Source organism: Panthera onca, chromosome C1, assembly GCF_046562875.1.
Source record: "Panthera onca isolate mPanOnc1 chromosome C1, mPanOnc1 haplotype 2, whole genome shotgun sequence".
NCBI lineage: Eukaryota > Metazoa > Chordata > Mammalia > Carnivora > Felidae > Panthera > Panthera onca.
In genome coordinates, this window is record NC_138346.1 from 136,213,810 (window position 1) to 136,227,423 (window position 13,614).

The 13,614-nt window shown below is 35.7% G+C and overlaps 1 protein-coding gene across 2 annotated transcripts in view; it reads left to right on the forward strand.

The window, feature by feature from the left end:
• Positions 1-13,614, forward strand: part of SASS6 (SAS-6 centriolar assembly protein) — a 62,828-nt gene that overhangs the window by 36,896 nt on the left and 12,318 nt on the right. For both annotated transcript variants that reach the window (XM_078451620.2, XM_078451621.2), the window contains one exon: positions 964-1,092. In XM_078451620.2, coding sequence (XP_078307746.1) covers positions 964-1,092 — 129 coding nt within the window. The remainder of the gene's footprint in view (positions 1-963; positions 1,093-13,614) is intronic.

The following is a 13,614-nucleotide window of genomic DNA, read 5'->3' on the forward strand; positions in this document are numbered from 1 at the left end:
AAACTTGAAAAAATTTGACAGGCTTGACCTTCATGACTTTGTAAAAGGTATTTTTTGTCATGTAACCACTGATGTACATAATTGCTTCCTAAGATTTGTGTTTCAGTTGCGCTCTTATAAAAATAAACTATTTTCATAACATTGGTTAATGGTGGTGTCACCATATTGAAAATCACTGACAAAGCCAGTTACTGTGTCAGGTAGTCCATGTAAGAACATGTCTTGGGGTCCGTGGGTGGCTCAGCTGGTTAAGTGTCTGACTTCGACTTAGGTCGTGATCTCACTGTTCGTAAGTTCAAGCCCCATGTCAGGCACTGTGCTGTTTATACTCGTTTTAGTGGAAAATTATTTTTATTTTATATCTGATTGGCTTATTGAACTGTGACTCCATCCTTCCAGCATCCCTTTTTTTAGGAATGGAAGGCCTGTAGGGAACCCAGGTGTTCAGAGAGGTTTAGAGAGGCCGCTGTTTGAACTCCGTTTAAAGCCAGATCCAATGGTTGACTTTGTCAAGCTTGTATAGCCACTCTTTATTTATTTTTTATTTTTTATTTTTTTTTTTTTTCAACGTTTTTTATTTATTTTTGGGACAGAGAGAGACAGAGCATGAACGGGGGAGGGGCAGAGAGAGAGGGAGACACAGAATCGGAAACAGGCTCCAGGCTCCGAGCCATCAGCCCAGAGCCTGACGCGGGGCTCGAACTCACGGACCGCGAGATCGTGACCTGGCTGAAGTCGGACGCTCAACCGACTGCGCCACCCAGGCGCCCCAAGCTTGTATAGCCACTCTTTAAAAAGCCTTAAGGTATCCCAGCCTCATGCTATGTAATAAAGCAGAGTTTTGGTGTCATGATAAGATTAGCCTCTAAGATAGTACTCAATTATTATAACAGATGGTGACGCCTCCTGGATTGGCAAATACTAATGTCTCATCCTTAACCTTTTTTATGTTTTTATTTTTAGGTTGATGGTAGACTTACTTACCCAGCCTGTGGGATTGGTTACCCTTTCTCCTCTGCATTTGCATTCCAGAATACCTTTCCTCATCCTATATCTGCCAAAAATAACATCCATCCAGTTTCAGGACCAAAGGTAGACACATTAATACCTTTTTGAGGCAAGGTGTAGCAACTTATTAAATATTTTTAATTTTAAAAATTACCTTAGCCTTTGATCACTTGCTAAATATTGAATATCTAGTTCATTCTTGTAGGAAATACTGTCTGCTCTATATGGTATTTCTTGAATCGCTGTAATTTATAAAAAGGTAGACATCAGTATGCTTAAACTTGATTCCTATTCAACCTCTTTCTCCATTTTTATTCATTCTGTGTTTAATCTTTTACAACTCTTAAACTTAACTAGGATTATTGACTTCATACTGTTGATGTATTAACTATGGTGACCTTTTTGGATCCTTTTGCTAGGATTTAAAGGTCTGAAAAGGCAGGATTATAATATATTCTACAATGTAGTTCTGGCAACATCTTATATAGCATGGGGCTAACATTTCCTCAAATCTGATTTATTTGCTGAGACTTTTTTCCTACCCGCTTGAGTTCTTCATTGTCATTGTTATTACTAATGTCTTAGGTTTATATATTGTTTTCATATGTAGTATAATTTTATCTTCACAATAATTTCATCCACCAGACCAACCACTGATTCCATTTCATTACTAACTTTAGGTCAAAAAAATTTTTTTTTCCTAAATCTTGGGGCGCCTGGGTGGCTCAGTCGGTTAAGCATCCGACTTCGGCTCAGGTCATGATCTCGCGGTCTGTGAGTTCGAGCCCCGTGTCGGGCTCTGTGCTAACAGCTCAGAGCCTGGAGTCTGTTTCAGAGTCTGTGTCTCCCACTCTTTGGCCCTCCCCGTTCATGCTCTGTCTCTCTCTGTCTCAAAAATAAATAAACATTAAAAAAAAATTTTAAAAAAATCTTGAAGACAAACTTTAAAAAAAATTTTTTTTTTTTTTTAATGTTTATTTATTTTTGACAGAGAGAGACAGAGCATGAGCTGGGGAGGGGCAGAGAGAGAGGGAGACACAGAATCTGAAGCAGGCTCCAGGTTCTGAGCTGTCAGCACAAAGCCAGACACGGGTCTCGAACTCACAGACCGCGAGATCATGACCCGAGCCGAAGTCAGACACTCAACTGACTGAGCGACCCAGGCGCCCCAAGACAAACATTTTTGAAAAGAATATTTTATAAAATAACTGAGGACTTTGAAATTGCTATTATAAACCCTTTCTCAAAAGAAACCTGCGTGGCTTAGTCGATGAAGTGTCTCTTAATCTTGGCTCAGGTTGTGATCTCACTGTTCGTGAAATCAAGCCCTGTGTCAGTCTCTGCACTGACAGTGTGGAGCCTGCTTGGGATTCTCTCCCTCCCTCTCTGCCCCCCGCTTGCCTGTGTGCTCTCTAAAAATAAATAAACTTACAAATAAACGCTTTGTTAAATTAGTTTTGGGCTGCTCTAAAAATAAGCTGCCTGTGTTGCTTAGGCATATGCTTTTTTGCCAAAGCCTTATTAACTGTCATCTGGAGCTATTGAGAATTCTCAATGAAATGAGAACTAAACCTGAGTTTTATGCTTAGAATATCATTATGTGAGGAGTATTTAGATGCACTTAGGTGGCTTTTCTTGCATTGCTTGTTAAAGAGCATTAGATGTGTTCAGAGGATTACTATTGTTTTTTTACAATGTTAAGTAACTCTTGTACTGTTCATTAACTTTATTTGTCCATATTTTATTTTTAAATTTTGATTCCAGTATAATAAATATAGAGTGTTATATTAGTTTCAGGTGTATAATGTAGTGAATCAACAATTCTATGTATTACTCAGTGCTCATAAGATGTACACTTTGGGAATGCAAGCTGGTGCACCCACTCTGGAAAACAGTATGGAGGTTCCTCAAAAAACTAAAAATAGAACTACCCTACGACCCAGTAATTGCACTACTAGGTATTTATCCAAGGGATACAGGTGTGCTGTTTCGAAGGGACACATGCACCCCAATGTTTATAGCAGCACTATCAACAATAGCCAAAGTATGGAAAGAGCCCAAATGTCCATTGACGGATGAATGGATAAAGAAGATGTGGTGTGTTTGTGTGTATACCACAGAATATCACTCGGCAATCAAAAAGAATGAAATCTTGCCATTTGCAACTACATGGATGGAACTGGAGGGTATTATGCTAAGTGAAATTAGTCAGAGAAAGACAAAAATCATACGACTTCACTCATATGAGGACTTTAAGAGACAAAACAGATGAACATAAGGGAAGGGAAACTAATATAAAAACAGGGAGGGGGACAAAACAGAAGAGAGTCATGAATATGGAGAACAAACTGAGGGTTACTGGAGGGGGTGTGGGAGGGGGGATGGGCTAAATGGGTAAGGGGCATTAAGGAATCTACTCCTGAAATCATTGTTGCACTATATGCTAACTAATTTGGATGTAAATTTAAAAAAATAAAAAATAAAAAAAATAAAAGATGAAAACAAAAAAAGACTAGTGAATACTGGAAAGCTTCAAGGGCAAAAATAAATAAATGTATACTTAATCCTCTTCATTAATTTCATCCATCCCTCCTGACCCCCCTCTGGTAACCATCATTTTGTTTTCTGGTTTATCTCTTTTTTTTCCTTTGCTTGTTTTGTTTTTTAAATTCCACATGAGTGAAATCATGGGTATTTGTCTTTCTTTGACATATTTCACATACTATTATATCTTTTAGCTCCATCCATGTTATTTATTGCAAATGGCAAGATTCATTATTTTTTATGGCTGAATAGTATTCCAGTGCGCACGTGCGCGTGTGTTGCATCATCTTGACCCTTTCATCTCTTGATGGACACTTGGGTTACTTCCATAATTTGGCTATTGTGTATAATGCTGCCATAAACATAGGGGTATATATATCTTTTTGAATTAGTATTTTCATATTCATTGGGTAAATACCTGATATTTACTGGATCATATGGCAATTTTCTTTTTAATTTTTTGAGGAACCTCCATACTGTTTTCCACAGTGGCTGCACCAGTTTGCGTTCCCAACAGCAGTATATGAGGGTTCCTTTTTCTCCACATCCTTGCCAACACCTGTTTTTCCTTTCTTTTCTTTTCTTTTCTTTTCTTTTCTTTTCTTTTCTTTTCTTTTCTTTTTTCTTTTCTTTTCTTTTCTTTTCTTTCTTTTTAATGGTTTCTTGAATATTACTGTTTCTTCATGAATATCTGCATATTCAAGTGTGGTTGCATCTTGGGATCAAATTTTGTCTTGAGAATTATGATTGAATTGCTTTTTCATTTTTTTCTAACTTTTTTTTTTTAATTCCAGTTAGTTAACAATGTTATTAGTTTCAGGTGTACACTACAGTAATTTAGCAGTTCCATACATCACCGCGTGCTCATCACAAGTGCACTCCTTGATCCCCACCACCTATTTAACCCATCTCCCCTTCCCCCTCTCCTCTGGTAGCCATCAGATTGTTCTCTGTAATTAAAAGTCTTGTTTCTTGCTTTGACTCTCATTTTTTCCTTTGCTTGTTTGTTTTGTTCCTAAATTCCACGAGTGAAATCATATGGTATTTGTCTTTCTCTGTGATGTATTTCATTTAGCATCACAATTTCTAGTTCCATCCATGTCGTTGCAAAAGGCAAGATTTCACATTTTTATGACTGAATAATATTCCATTTTGTATATGTACTACATCTTTATTCATTTATCAGTTGGTGGACACTTGGACTGCTATAAACATAGGGGTGCATGTATCCCTTTGAATTAGTGTTTTTGTGTTCTTTGGATAAATATCCAGTAGTTTGATTGCAGGATCATAAGGTGGTTCTATTTTTAACCTAAAAAAAAAAAAGTTTTTTATTTTGAGAGAGAAACAGAGTATGTGCGTGCATGAGTGAGGAAGGGGTGGGGTGGGGGGGGTAGGGAGAGATAGCATCCCAAGCACCCTCCATGCTGTTAACACAGGGCCCAATACAGGGCTCAAATCCATGCTGTGAGATCAGGACCTGAGCCAAAATCAAGAGTCGGGCACTTAACCAGCTGAGCCACCCAGGCGCAGCTCTATTTGTAACTTTTTGAGGAAACCCCACATTGTTTTCCATATTGCTTCTTTATTTTAAACAGCTTTCCAAGAAAATATATAATGTCCCAAATGAGGACAAGAAATACTACAGACTTTTTCCAGATAGTTGCCTAGTTTGTAGGACTAATTATGGCTCACAAGATTACGTTTCTTACTGTTCTTCTGGAATTGGAGAAGTCATTATAACAAGGGTGTTCTTAGAAGCAAGACTTCTAGAGTTTCCTATATCATTGATTTTTGTATTCTTTTGATCTTGTATCCTCAACAGTTAAAAAACAAAAGAAAACGATTTTAAAACACTTTGAGCTTGAATCTTTAACACATGAATATTTATTTGTGAATTGTATACTTGTACTACTATGCATATTGTATACAGTATAGTTTACTGGTTAAGAAGGTGGAATCTGATGTTAGAATTTAAATCCTGTCTTTGTCAATGTGAATTGGTTCAGCCACCGAAACACAAAAAACAGGCATCTAACTCTTAATGCTTCAGTGTCTCTACTTGTAAAGTAAAGCAGTAATTTTATCTCCTTTACTGGGTTATTGTGAGGGTTAGGTAAGTTAATATATTTGTTTAGAATAGTGCCTGGGACATGATAAGTGATTTATTATTTTATCTATTAAATACTACTAATAGAATACTCAGAAATTAAAGAGTGAAATTGAAAGTATATATAAATCAAATTTATAAGATTTTCTTCTCCTACCTCAATGCATGGTATTATCACCACCTACTTTGAGACCACAGATCTGGTTAGTCTGGTGCTAGCAGATATTGTGATTAAAACATGATCTTTTTAGTTGAAGTAAAAAGAAACCATTTTATTTCATGACATTGAAATTGTGATATATCTGGTGTCTTTAAATGTTACTGTTGGGATTTAGTACATTCAAGTAGATGCTTAACTGTGAGGATGTAAAATAAAATGAGTTAAATTAACATAAATTAGGCAAGAAACAAAATCATGCTGAAGGAAATAGAGAGGAGTGTTTTAAAAGATTGTGGCATGCTGACAAATAGAACATTTGATAATGTCATGGTGTCTTGTTCAGTTGAGTGTCCTGACTCTTGATTTTGGCTCAGGTCATGATCCCAAGGTCATGGGATTGACTCTGTGTCGGGCTCTGTGCTGAGCATGATGCCTGCTTAAGATTCTTTCTCTTCCTCTGTCCCTCTTCCCTGTTTGCATGTGCCTTCTCATTCCACATATGAGTAGAACGAATGAATAAATAGCTTCCATTTAAAACAAATTTGATAATTTCTTAAGTAAGATAGACAAAATAATTTTTGTTTTTGAAGACAGTAGGCAAGGATTCATTCATTCAATAAATATTTATTTAATGAATTTTTACTATGGCCATACATTGTTCTAGTTGCAAGAGACACAGCACTGAGCAAGACAAAGTCCTTGCCCGTATGGTACTTATGTTTTGTGGTGAAAACTCCATTATGATTGCTAACTAGAGTATCTTTTAAACAGAACTGTTATCAAGAAGATGTTTTTGATGTGAAAGAAAATGCTTGTGATGAAATCACTTAAACACTTTCAGAGTGTCTGATTCTGATTCTTGTGTGGGATAAACCTTTAGGGTCAAACATCAGTTTTCATCTTTGAGGCTGTAATGTGAGGATTTTCTGCCATGAGAAAGTAGCTATCTAAGATCAGATGATTGGTTTATCTTCATAACGTTTAGCCCACAATGTGTATTCAGAGACAGATTTTATCTAGAGATAACATTTCTCAGTTAGACTCAATACTTCATTCACCATGTGGTTCTAAATTAATTTTCGCTTATTTTGTGTTAACTATTTTAAAAAATAATATATGAGCATGGGAAGCTTCCAAATGTATAGGAGGATATACTATCTAAATGTCCCTCCCGTGGTCCCCAGTTTTCTCCTCAGAGAAAATCATTGTTCGGAGTTTTTTATGCTATGTTCCAAAAATATTTAAAACATACACAGGATATATGTGTGTACATGTATAAATATGTGTTTGTATACATGAGTGTATATATAATCATAAATAGTACATGCCCACTGTTCTGTGCCTTACTTTTTTTCATTCAGTAGTAGTAGTATGGAATAGGTCCGTTTCTATGTATTAGAATGTTAATTTTTGTTATTTAATGACTTCTTAGTATTCCAGTATATGCAGGTACTGTACTTAATTTAACTAGTGCTCTGTTAATGGATGATCAGGTTGTTTTCAATCTAGATATTCATACCGTGCTTCAGCAATTATATTTGAATATGTATCTTTATGGCCTTTTACCAGTAGATTTGTAAGATAAAATCTTATTTACTTATTTTCATTTTTTCTTTCTTTTTAAAAATTTATTTTAATTCTAGTATAGTTAACATATATAGTTAAGTTAGTTTCAGGTATATAATATAGTAATTCTGTAATTTTATTACTCAGTGCTCATCAAGATAAAGTGTACTCTTAATTTCCTTCACTGATTTCACCTATCCACTGGTAACCATCAGTTTGTTTTCTATAGTTAAGAGTCTTTTTTTTTGGTTTGTCTCTTTCCTTTAGTCATTTGTTACTTAACTTCCACGTATGAGTAGAATCATATGTTGTTTTTCTCTGACTTACTGAACTTAGCATTATACTGTCTCGTTCTATCCATGTTGAGAATGGCAAGTTTTTTGTTTTTTTTTTTGAGCTGTATTCCATTGTGTATGTATATATACACCACATCTTCTTTATGTGAGATAAATTCTTTTTTTAAAAAAAATTTTTTAACATTTATTTATTTTTGAGACAGAGAGAGACAGAGCATGAACGGGGGAGGGTCAGAGAGAGGGAGACACAGAATCCGAAACAGGCTCCAGGCTCTGAGCTGTCAGCACAGAGCCCGACACGGGGCTTGAACTCACGGACCGTGAGATCATGACCTGAGCCGAAGTCGGCCGCTCAACCGACTGAGCCACCCAGGCGCCCCAATGTGAGATAAATTCTTAAAAGTAACTGGGTCAAAGATAATTTTGTCTGTCTGGTGATTATGATGAAAATTAGTATTTCCCTCTTTATTGAGAAACATCAGCTTTGTATTTATAGTTGGTTTCCTCTTCTATAAAATGTCTATTTCTTTATCCATTTGTTTGCTTGAGATGTGTAGCCCTTAAAAAATGACATCATAAGCATTTTTTATATATATCTTGGTCACTAGTCTGCTGTGGGTTTTATATGTTAACGCACTGTTTTCCATTTTTGCCTTGTCTTTTTATTCTTTATGGTACTTTTTAAAGAAAAATTTAAAACTTTACTAAAGTATAATTTATATACCATAAAATTCTCCCATGGTTAAGTTTACAGTACACTAATTTTAATTAATTTATAGAGTTGTGAAACCATCATGACAATCCAATATTAGAGCATTTACATGTCCCCAGAAGGTTCCCTAGTGCTTATTTGTAGTTAATCCACACTCTTGCCCCCAGCCCTAGGCAAGTACTGATCTGCTTTCTGTCTATACATTTGCTTCACTACATTTCATATGAATAGAATCATACAATATGAAGCTTTTGTTGTCTGTCCGCTTTCACCATGTTTGAGGTTTATCCAGGTTGTAGTGTGTGTCACTAGTTCTTTTAATTGGTCAATAGTTTATCATTGAATGCATATGCCAACATTTGTTTATCTCTTCCACCATTTGATAGACATTTCAGTCACTTTCAGTTTTGGGCTATTACAAATAAAGCTGCTTGTGATTGTGTATAAGTCTTTGTATTTCTCTAAGGTGAATACCTAGAAATGGAATGGCTGGAGATACATATTTCATTTTTAAGAAACTACCAAACTTTTCCAAAAGTGGTTGAACCATCCATCAGCAGTCTGAGAATTCAAGATATATTATATTCTTGACAACAGCTGGTATGGTGAATTGTTTACTTTTAGCCATTCTAATAGGTATATAGAAATCTCTTATTGTGACTTCTAACATGCATTTTCCCTAATAGCTAATGAAGCTGAGAGCATTTTTTCATGTGCTTATTTGTTATCAGTGTATTTATTTTGGTAAAATATCTATTTAATCTTTTGTCCATTTTTTTTTTAATGTTTATTTTTGAGAGAGAGAGAGCACGAGTAAGGAAGGGGCAGAGAGAGAGGAGACACGGAATCCAAAGCAAGCTCCAGGCTCTGAGCTGTCAACAGAGAGCCCGACGCAGGACTGGAACTCATGAACCACGAGATCATGACCTGAGCCAAAGTTGGATGCTTAGCCAACTTAGCCACCCATCACAAGTGCACTTCTTAATTCCCATCAGCTATTTAGCCTATCCCCTCACCCCCCCTCCCTCTGTAACCATCAATTCTCTATAAATAAGAGTCTCTTAATTTGTCTCTCTCTTATTTCCCCCCTTAAATTCTACATGTGAATGAAATCATATGGTTATTTTTCTTTCTCTAACTTATTTTGCTTAAACTCTCTGGCTCCACCATTTTATTGCAAATGGCAAAATTTCATTCTTTATGGCTGAGTAATATTCCATTGTATATATATATATATATACCCCATCTTTTTTATCCATTCATCAATCAGTGGACACTTAGGCTACTTCCGTAACTTGGCTATTGTAAATAATGCTCTAATCAATATAGGGGTGCATGGAATTATTTTCTTAATTTCCTTTTCTGCTACTTTATTATTAGTGTATAGGAATAACCGATTTCTATATATTTTATATTCTGCAATTTTGTCGAATTCACTTATTCCAATAGTTTTTTTGTAGAGCCTTTAGGGTTTTCTATGTTTGGTATCATGTCATCTGCAAATTGTGACTGTTTAACTTATTACTTACCAATTTGGATGCCTTTTATTTTTTCTTGTCTACTGTGGCTAGGACTTCAGTAGTATGTCAAATAAAAGTACCTAGAGTGGATATCCTTGTGCTGTTTTTGATCTTAGGGGAAAAGGTTTCAATTTTTCACTATTCAGTATGATGTTGGCTGTGAGTTTATCATATATGGCCTTTATTATGTTGAGGTGTTTTCTCTAAACCCACTTTGTTGAAAATTTTTATCATGAATGGATATTGACTTTGTCAAATGATTTTTATTTAGTGATTGAGATGATATTTTTATTCTTATTTTTGTTAAAGTGGTGTTTCACATGTTGATTGTTTTGCAGATATTGAACCATCCCTTGCATCCCAGGAATAAATCCCACTCGATCATGGTCAATGATCCTTTTAATAATGTTGTATGTGGTTTGCTAATATTTTGTTGAGGACTTTTATATCCATGTTCTTCAGGGATATGGCTTATAGTTTTCCTTTTTTGTAGTGTCTTTGTCTGGTTTTGATATGAGGGTAATGCTGGTCTTATAGAATGTATGTTTTGAGGCTTTCTTTCCTGTTCCTTTTTTTCGGAATAGACTGAAGAGAAAATAGGTATTAATTCTTCTTTAAATGTCAGGTAGAATTCACCTCTGAATCCATCTGGTTTTGGATTTTAATTTGTTGGATATTTTTTGGTTGCTGTTATTTTTTTTTTTACTGGAAATTTGTTCAAATTTTCTGTTTCTTCCTAATTCAGTTTTGGAAGATTGTGTATATTAGGGATCTGTCCTTGTCTTCTAGGTTGAATTTGTTGGTGTATAATTTTTCATTTTAGTTTCTTACAATCGATTGTATTTCTATGGTGTCAGTTGCTACTTCTTTCACTTCTGATTTTATTTATTTGGTTCCTCTTTTGTTCTTGATGAGTCTAGTTAAAAGTTTGTCAATTTTGTTGATCTTTTCAAAGAACCAGCTGATTTCATTGATCTGTTCCAGTGTTTTTTTAGTCTCTGTTTCATTTATTTATTTGTGGTCTGATCTTTTATTTTTTTACTTGTACTGGCTTTGGCTTTGTTCTTTTTCTAGTTCCTTTACATGTAAAAGTTAGATAGATTGAGATTTTTTTCTTGTCTTTTGAGGTAAGCCTTTATCACTATAAATTTTCCTCTTTAGAATTGCTTTAGCTGCATCCTGTAGATTTTGGACTGGTGTGTTTTCATTTTATTTTACTTAGTGTATTTTTCTATTTCCTCTTTGATTTCTTCATTTACCCAGTGGGCATTTAGTAGTGTGTTGTTTAGCCTGCATGTGTTTGTCCTTCTTCCAATTTTTTTCTTGTAATTTCTTTCATGATGATTGTCAGAAACGATAGTTGATAGGAGTTCAATCTTCTAAAAATTTTTTTTTTAACGTTTTATTTATTTTTGAGACAGAGAGAGACAGAGCATGAACGGGGGAGGGGCAGAGAGAGAGGGAGACACAGAATCGGAAGCAGGCTCCAGGCTCTGAGCCATCAGCCCAGAGCCCGACGCAGGGCTCGAACTCACGGACTGCGAGATCGTGACCTGAGCTGAAGTCGGACGCTTAACCGACTGAGCCACCCAGGCGCCCCAAATCTTAACATTTATTGAGACTTGTTTTGTAGCCTAAGAGATGATATGTCCTGGAGAATGTTCCACGTGTTTTGAAAAAAAATGTGTATTCTATTGGTTTGGGGTAGAATGTTCTGTATATATTTGTAAAGTTTATCTGGTCTAATATGTCAGGGTGCCTGGGTGGCTCAGTTGGTTGGGCATCCGACTGTTGATTTTTGGCTCAGGTCATAATCCTAGGGTTATGGGATCAAGCCCCATGTCAGGCTCTGTGCTTAACCTGGAGCCTACTTGGGATTCTCCCTCTCTCCTCCACTATTTCCTTTCCTCGCCCATATCCCTTCCTCGAGGTCTTTCTCTCTCTCACAAATAAAGATAAAAAATAAAATAAAAAAATTTTTAATATGTCATATAAAGATCCTGTTTCCTAATTGATTTTTTGCCTGGATACAGTATCCATTGATGTAAGTGGGGCGTTAAAGTCCCCTACTATTATTGTATTATTGTTAATTTCTCCCTTTATGTCTGTTAATATTTGCTTTATGTATTTAAGTGCTCCAATGTTGAGTGGGTAGATATTTACAGTTCTGTTCCCTTTAAGGATTGATCCCTTTATTATCATGTAACGACCTTCTTTGTCTCTTGTTACACTTTAATGTCTGTGTTGTGTGATGTAAGTATTGCTACCTAGGCTTTTTTTTTGTTTCCATTTGCCTGGAATATCTTTTTCTTCACTTCACTTTCAGTCTTTATGTGTCTTTAGGTCTGAAGTGAGTCTCTTGTAGGCAGCATATAGGTGGGGCTTGTTTTGTTATGGGAACATTCCATCACCCTGTATCTTGATGGGGCCATTTAGATCCTTTACGTTTTTAAAGTAATTCTTGATAAGTATGTACTTATTGCCATTTTATTGTTTTCTGGTTGTTTTTGTAGTTCTTTTGTGTTCCTTTCTTCGGTTGCTCTCTTCCCTTGTGATTGATGACTTTCTTTAGTGTTATGCTTGGATTTCTTTCTCTTATGTGTACCTACTATAGGTTTTTGGTTTATACTTACCATGAAGTTCATATATAACACTCTGAGTATATAACAGTCTATATTATCTTGATAGTCAATTTTAAAGACATTGTAAATGAACTTTATTTTTACTCCCTCCCCTTCACACTTTTTGTATAAGTTTTTATAGTGTCCATCTTTTTAAAAAAATTTTTTAACGTTTATTTTTGAGAGAGGGAGAGACAGAGTGCAAGTGGGAGAAGAGCAGAGAGAGGGAGACACAGAATTGAAGCAGGCTCCAGGCTCTAACCTGTCAGCACAGAGCCCAACGCAGGGCTCGAACTCACAGAACTGAACGGTGAGATCATGACCTGAGCCGAAGTCGGACACTTAACTGACTGAGCCACCCAGGAGCCCCTCATAGTTTCCATCTTTTTATTTTGTGACTCCCCTTAACTAATTTTTTTTAGAAATAATTGAATTTGGTACTTTTCTAACCTTCATACTAACTTTGTAAGTGATTGCTTAATTATCTTTATTGTTTGTTTGCTTTTATTCATGAAAGTTTTTCTTTTCCTAATTTTCTTTTAATTATGGCCCTTTCTTTTCCACTTAGAGGAGTCTGTTTAACATTTCTTTTAAGGCTGGTTTAGTGATGATGAACTCCTTTAACTTTCGTTTGGGAAACACTCTTACCTTGCTGGGTAGAATATTCTTGGGTGTACTTTTTTTTTTTTTTTCCTCCCTGTCAGCACTTTGAATATATCATGCTACTCCCTTCTGGCTTGCTACGTTTCTGATGAGAAATTAACTGATAACTTTATGGGATTCCTTTGTAGCAACCAGTTGCTTCTCTCCTATTTAAAAAGTTCTGTATCTTTACTCTTTGTTATTTTAATTATGTGTCACGGTATGGACCTTCTTGGGTTCGTCTTGCTTGGAGCTCTCTGTGCTTCCTGGACCTGTTTCCTTCCCCAGGTTATGTATTTTCAGGTATTATTTCTCAAATAAGATTTCTGCGCTTTTCTCTTCCTCTTCTTCTGGGATCTTTTTGATGCGACTGTTTGCTCTCTTGATGTTGTCCAGGAATCCCTTAATCTATCCTCATTTTTTATTTTATTATTT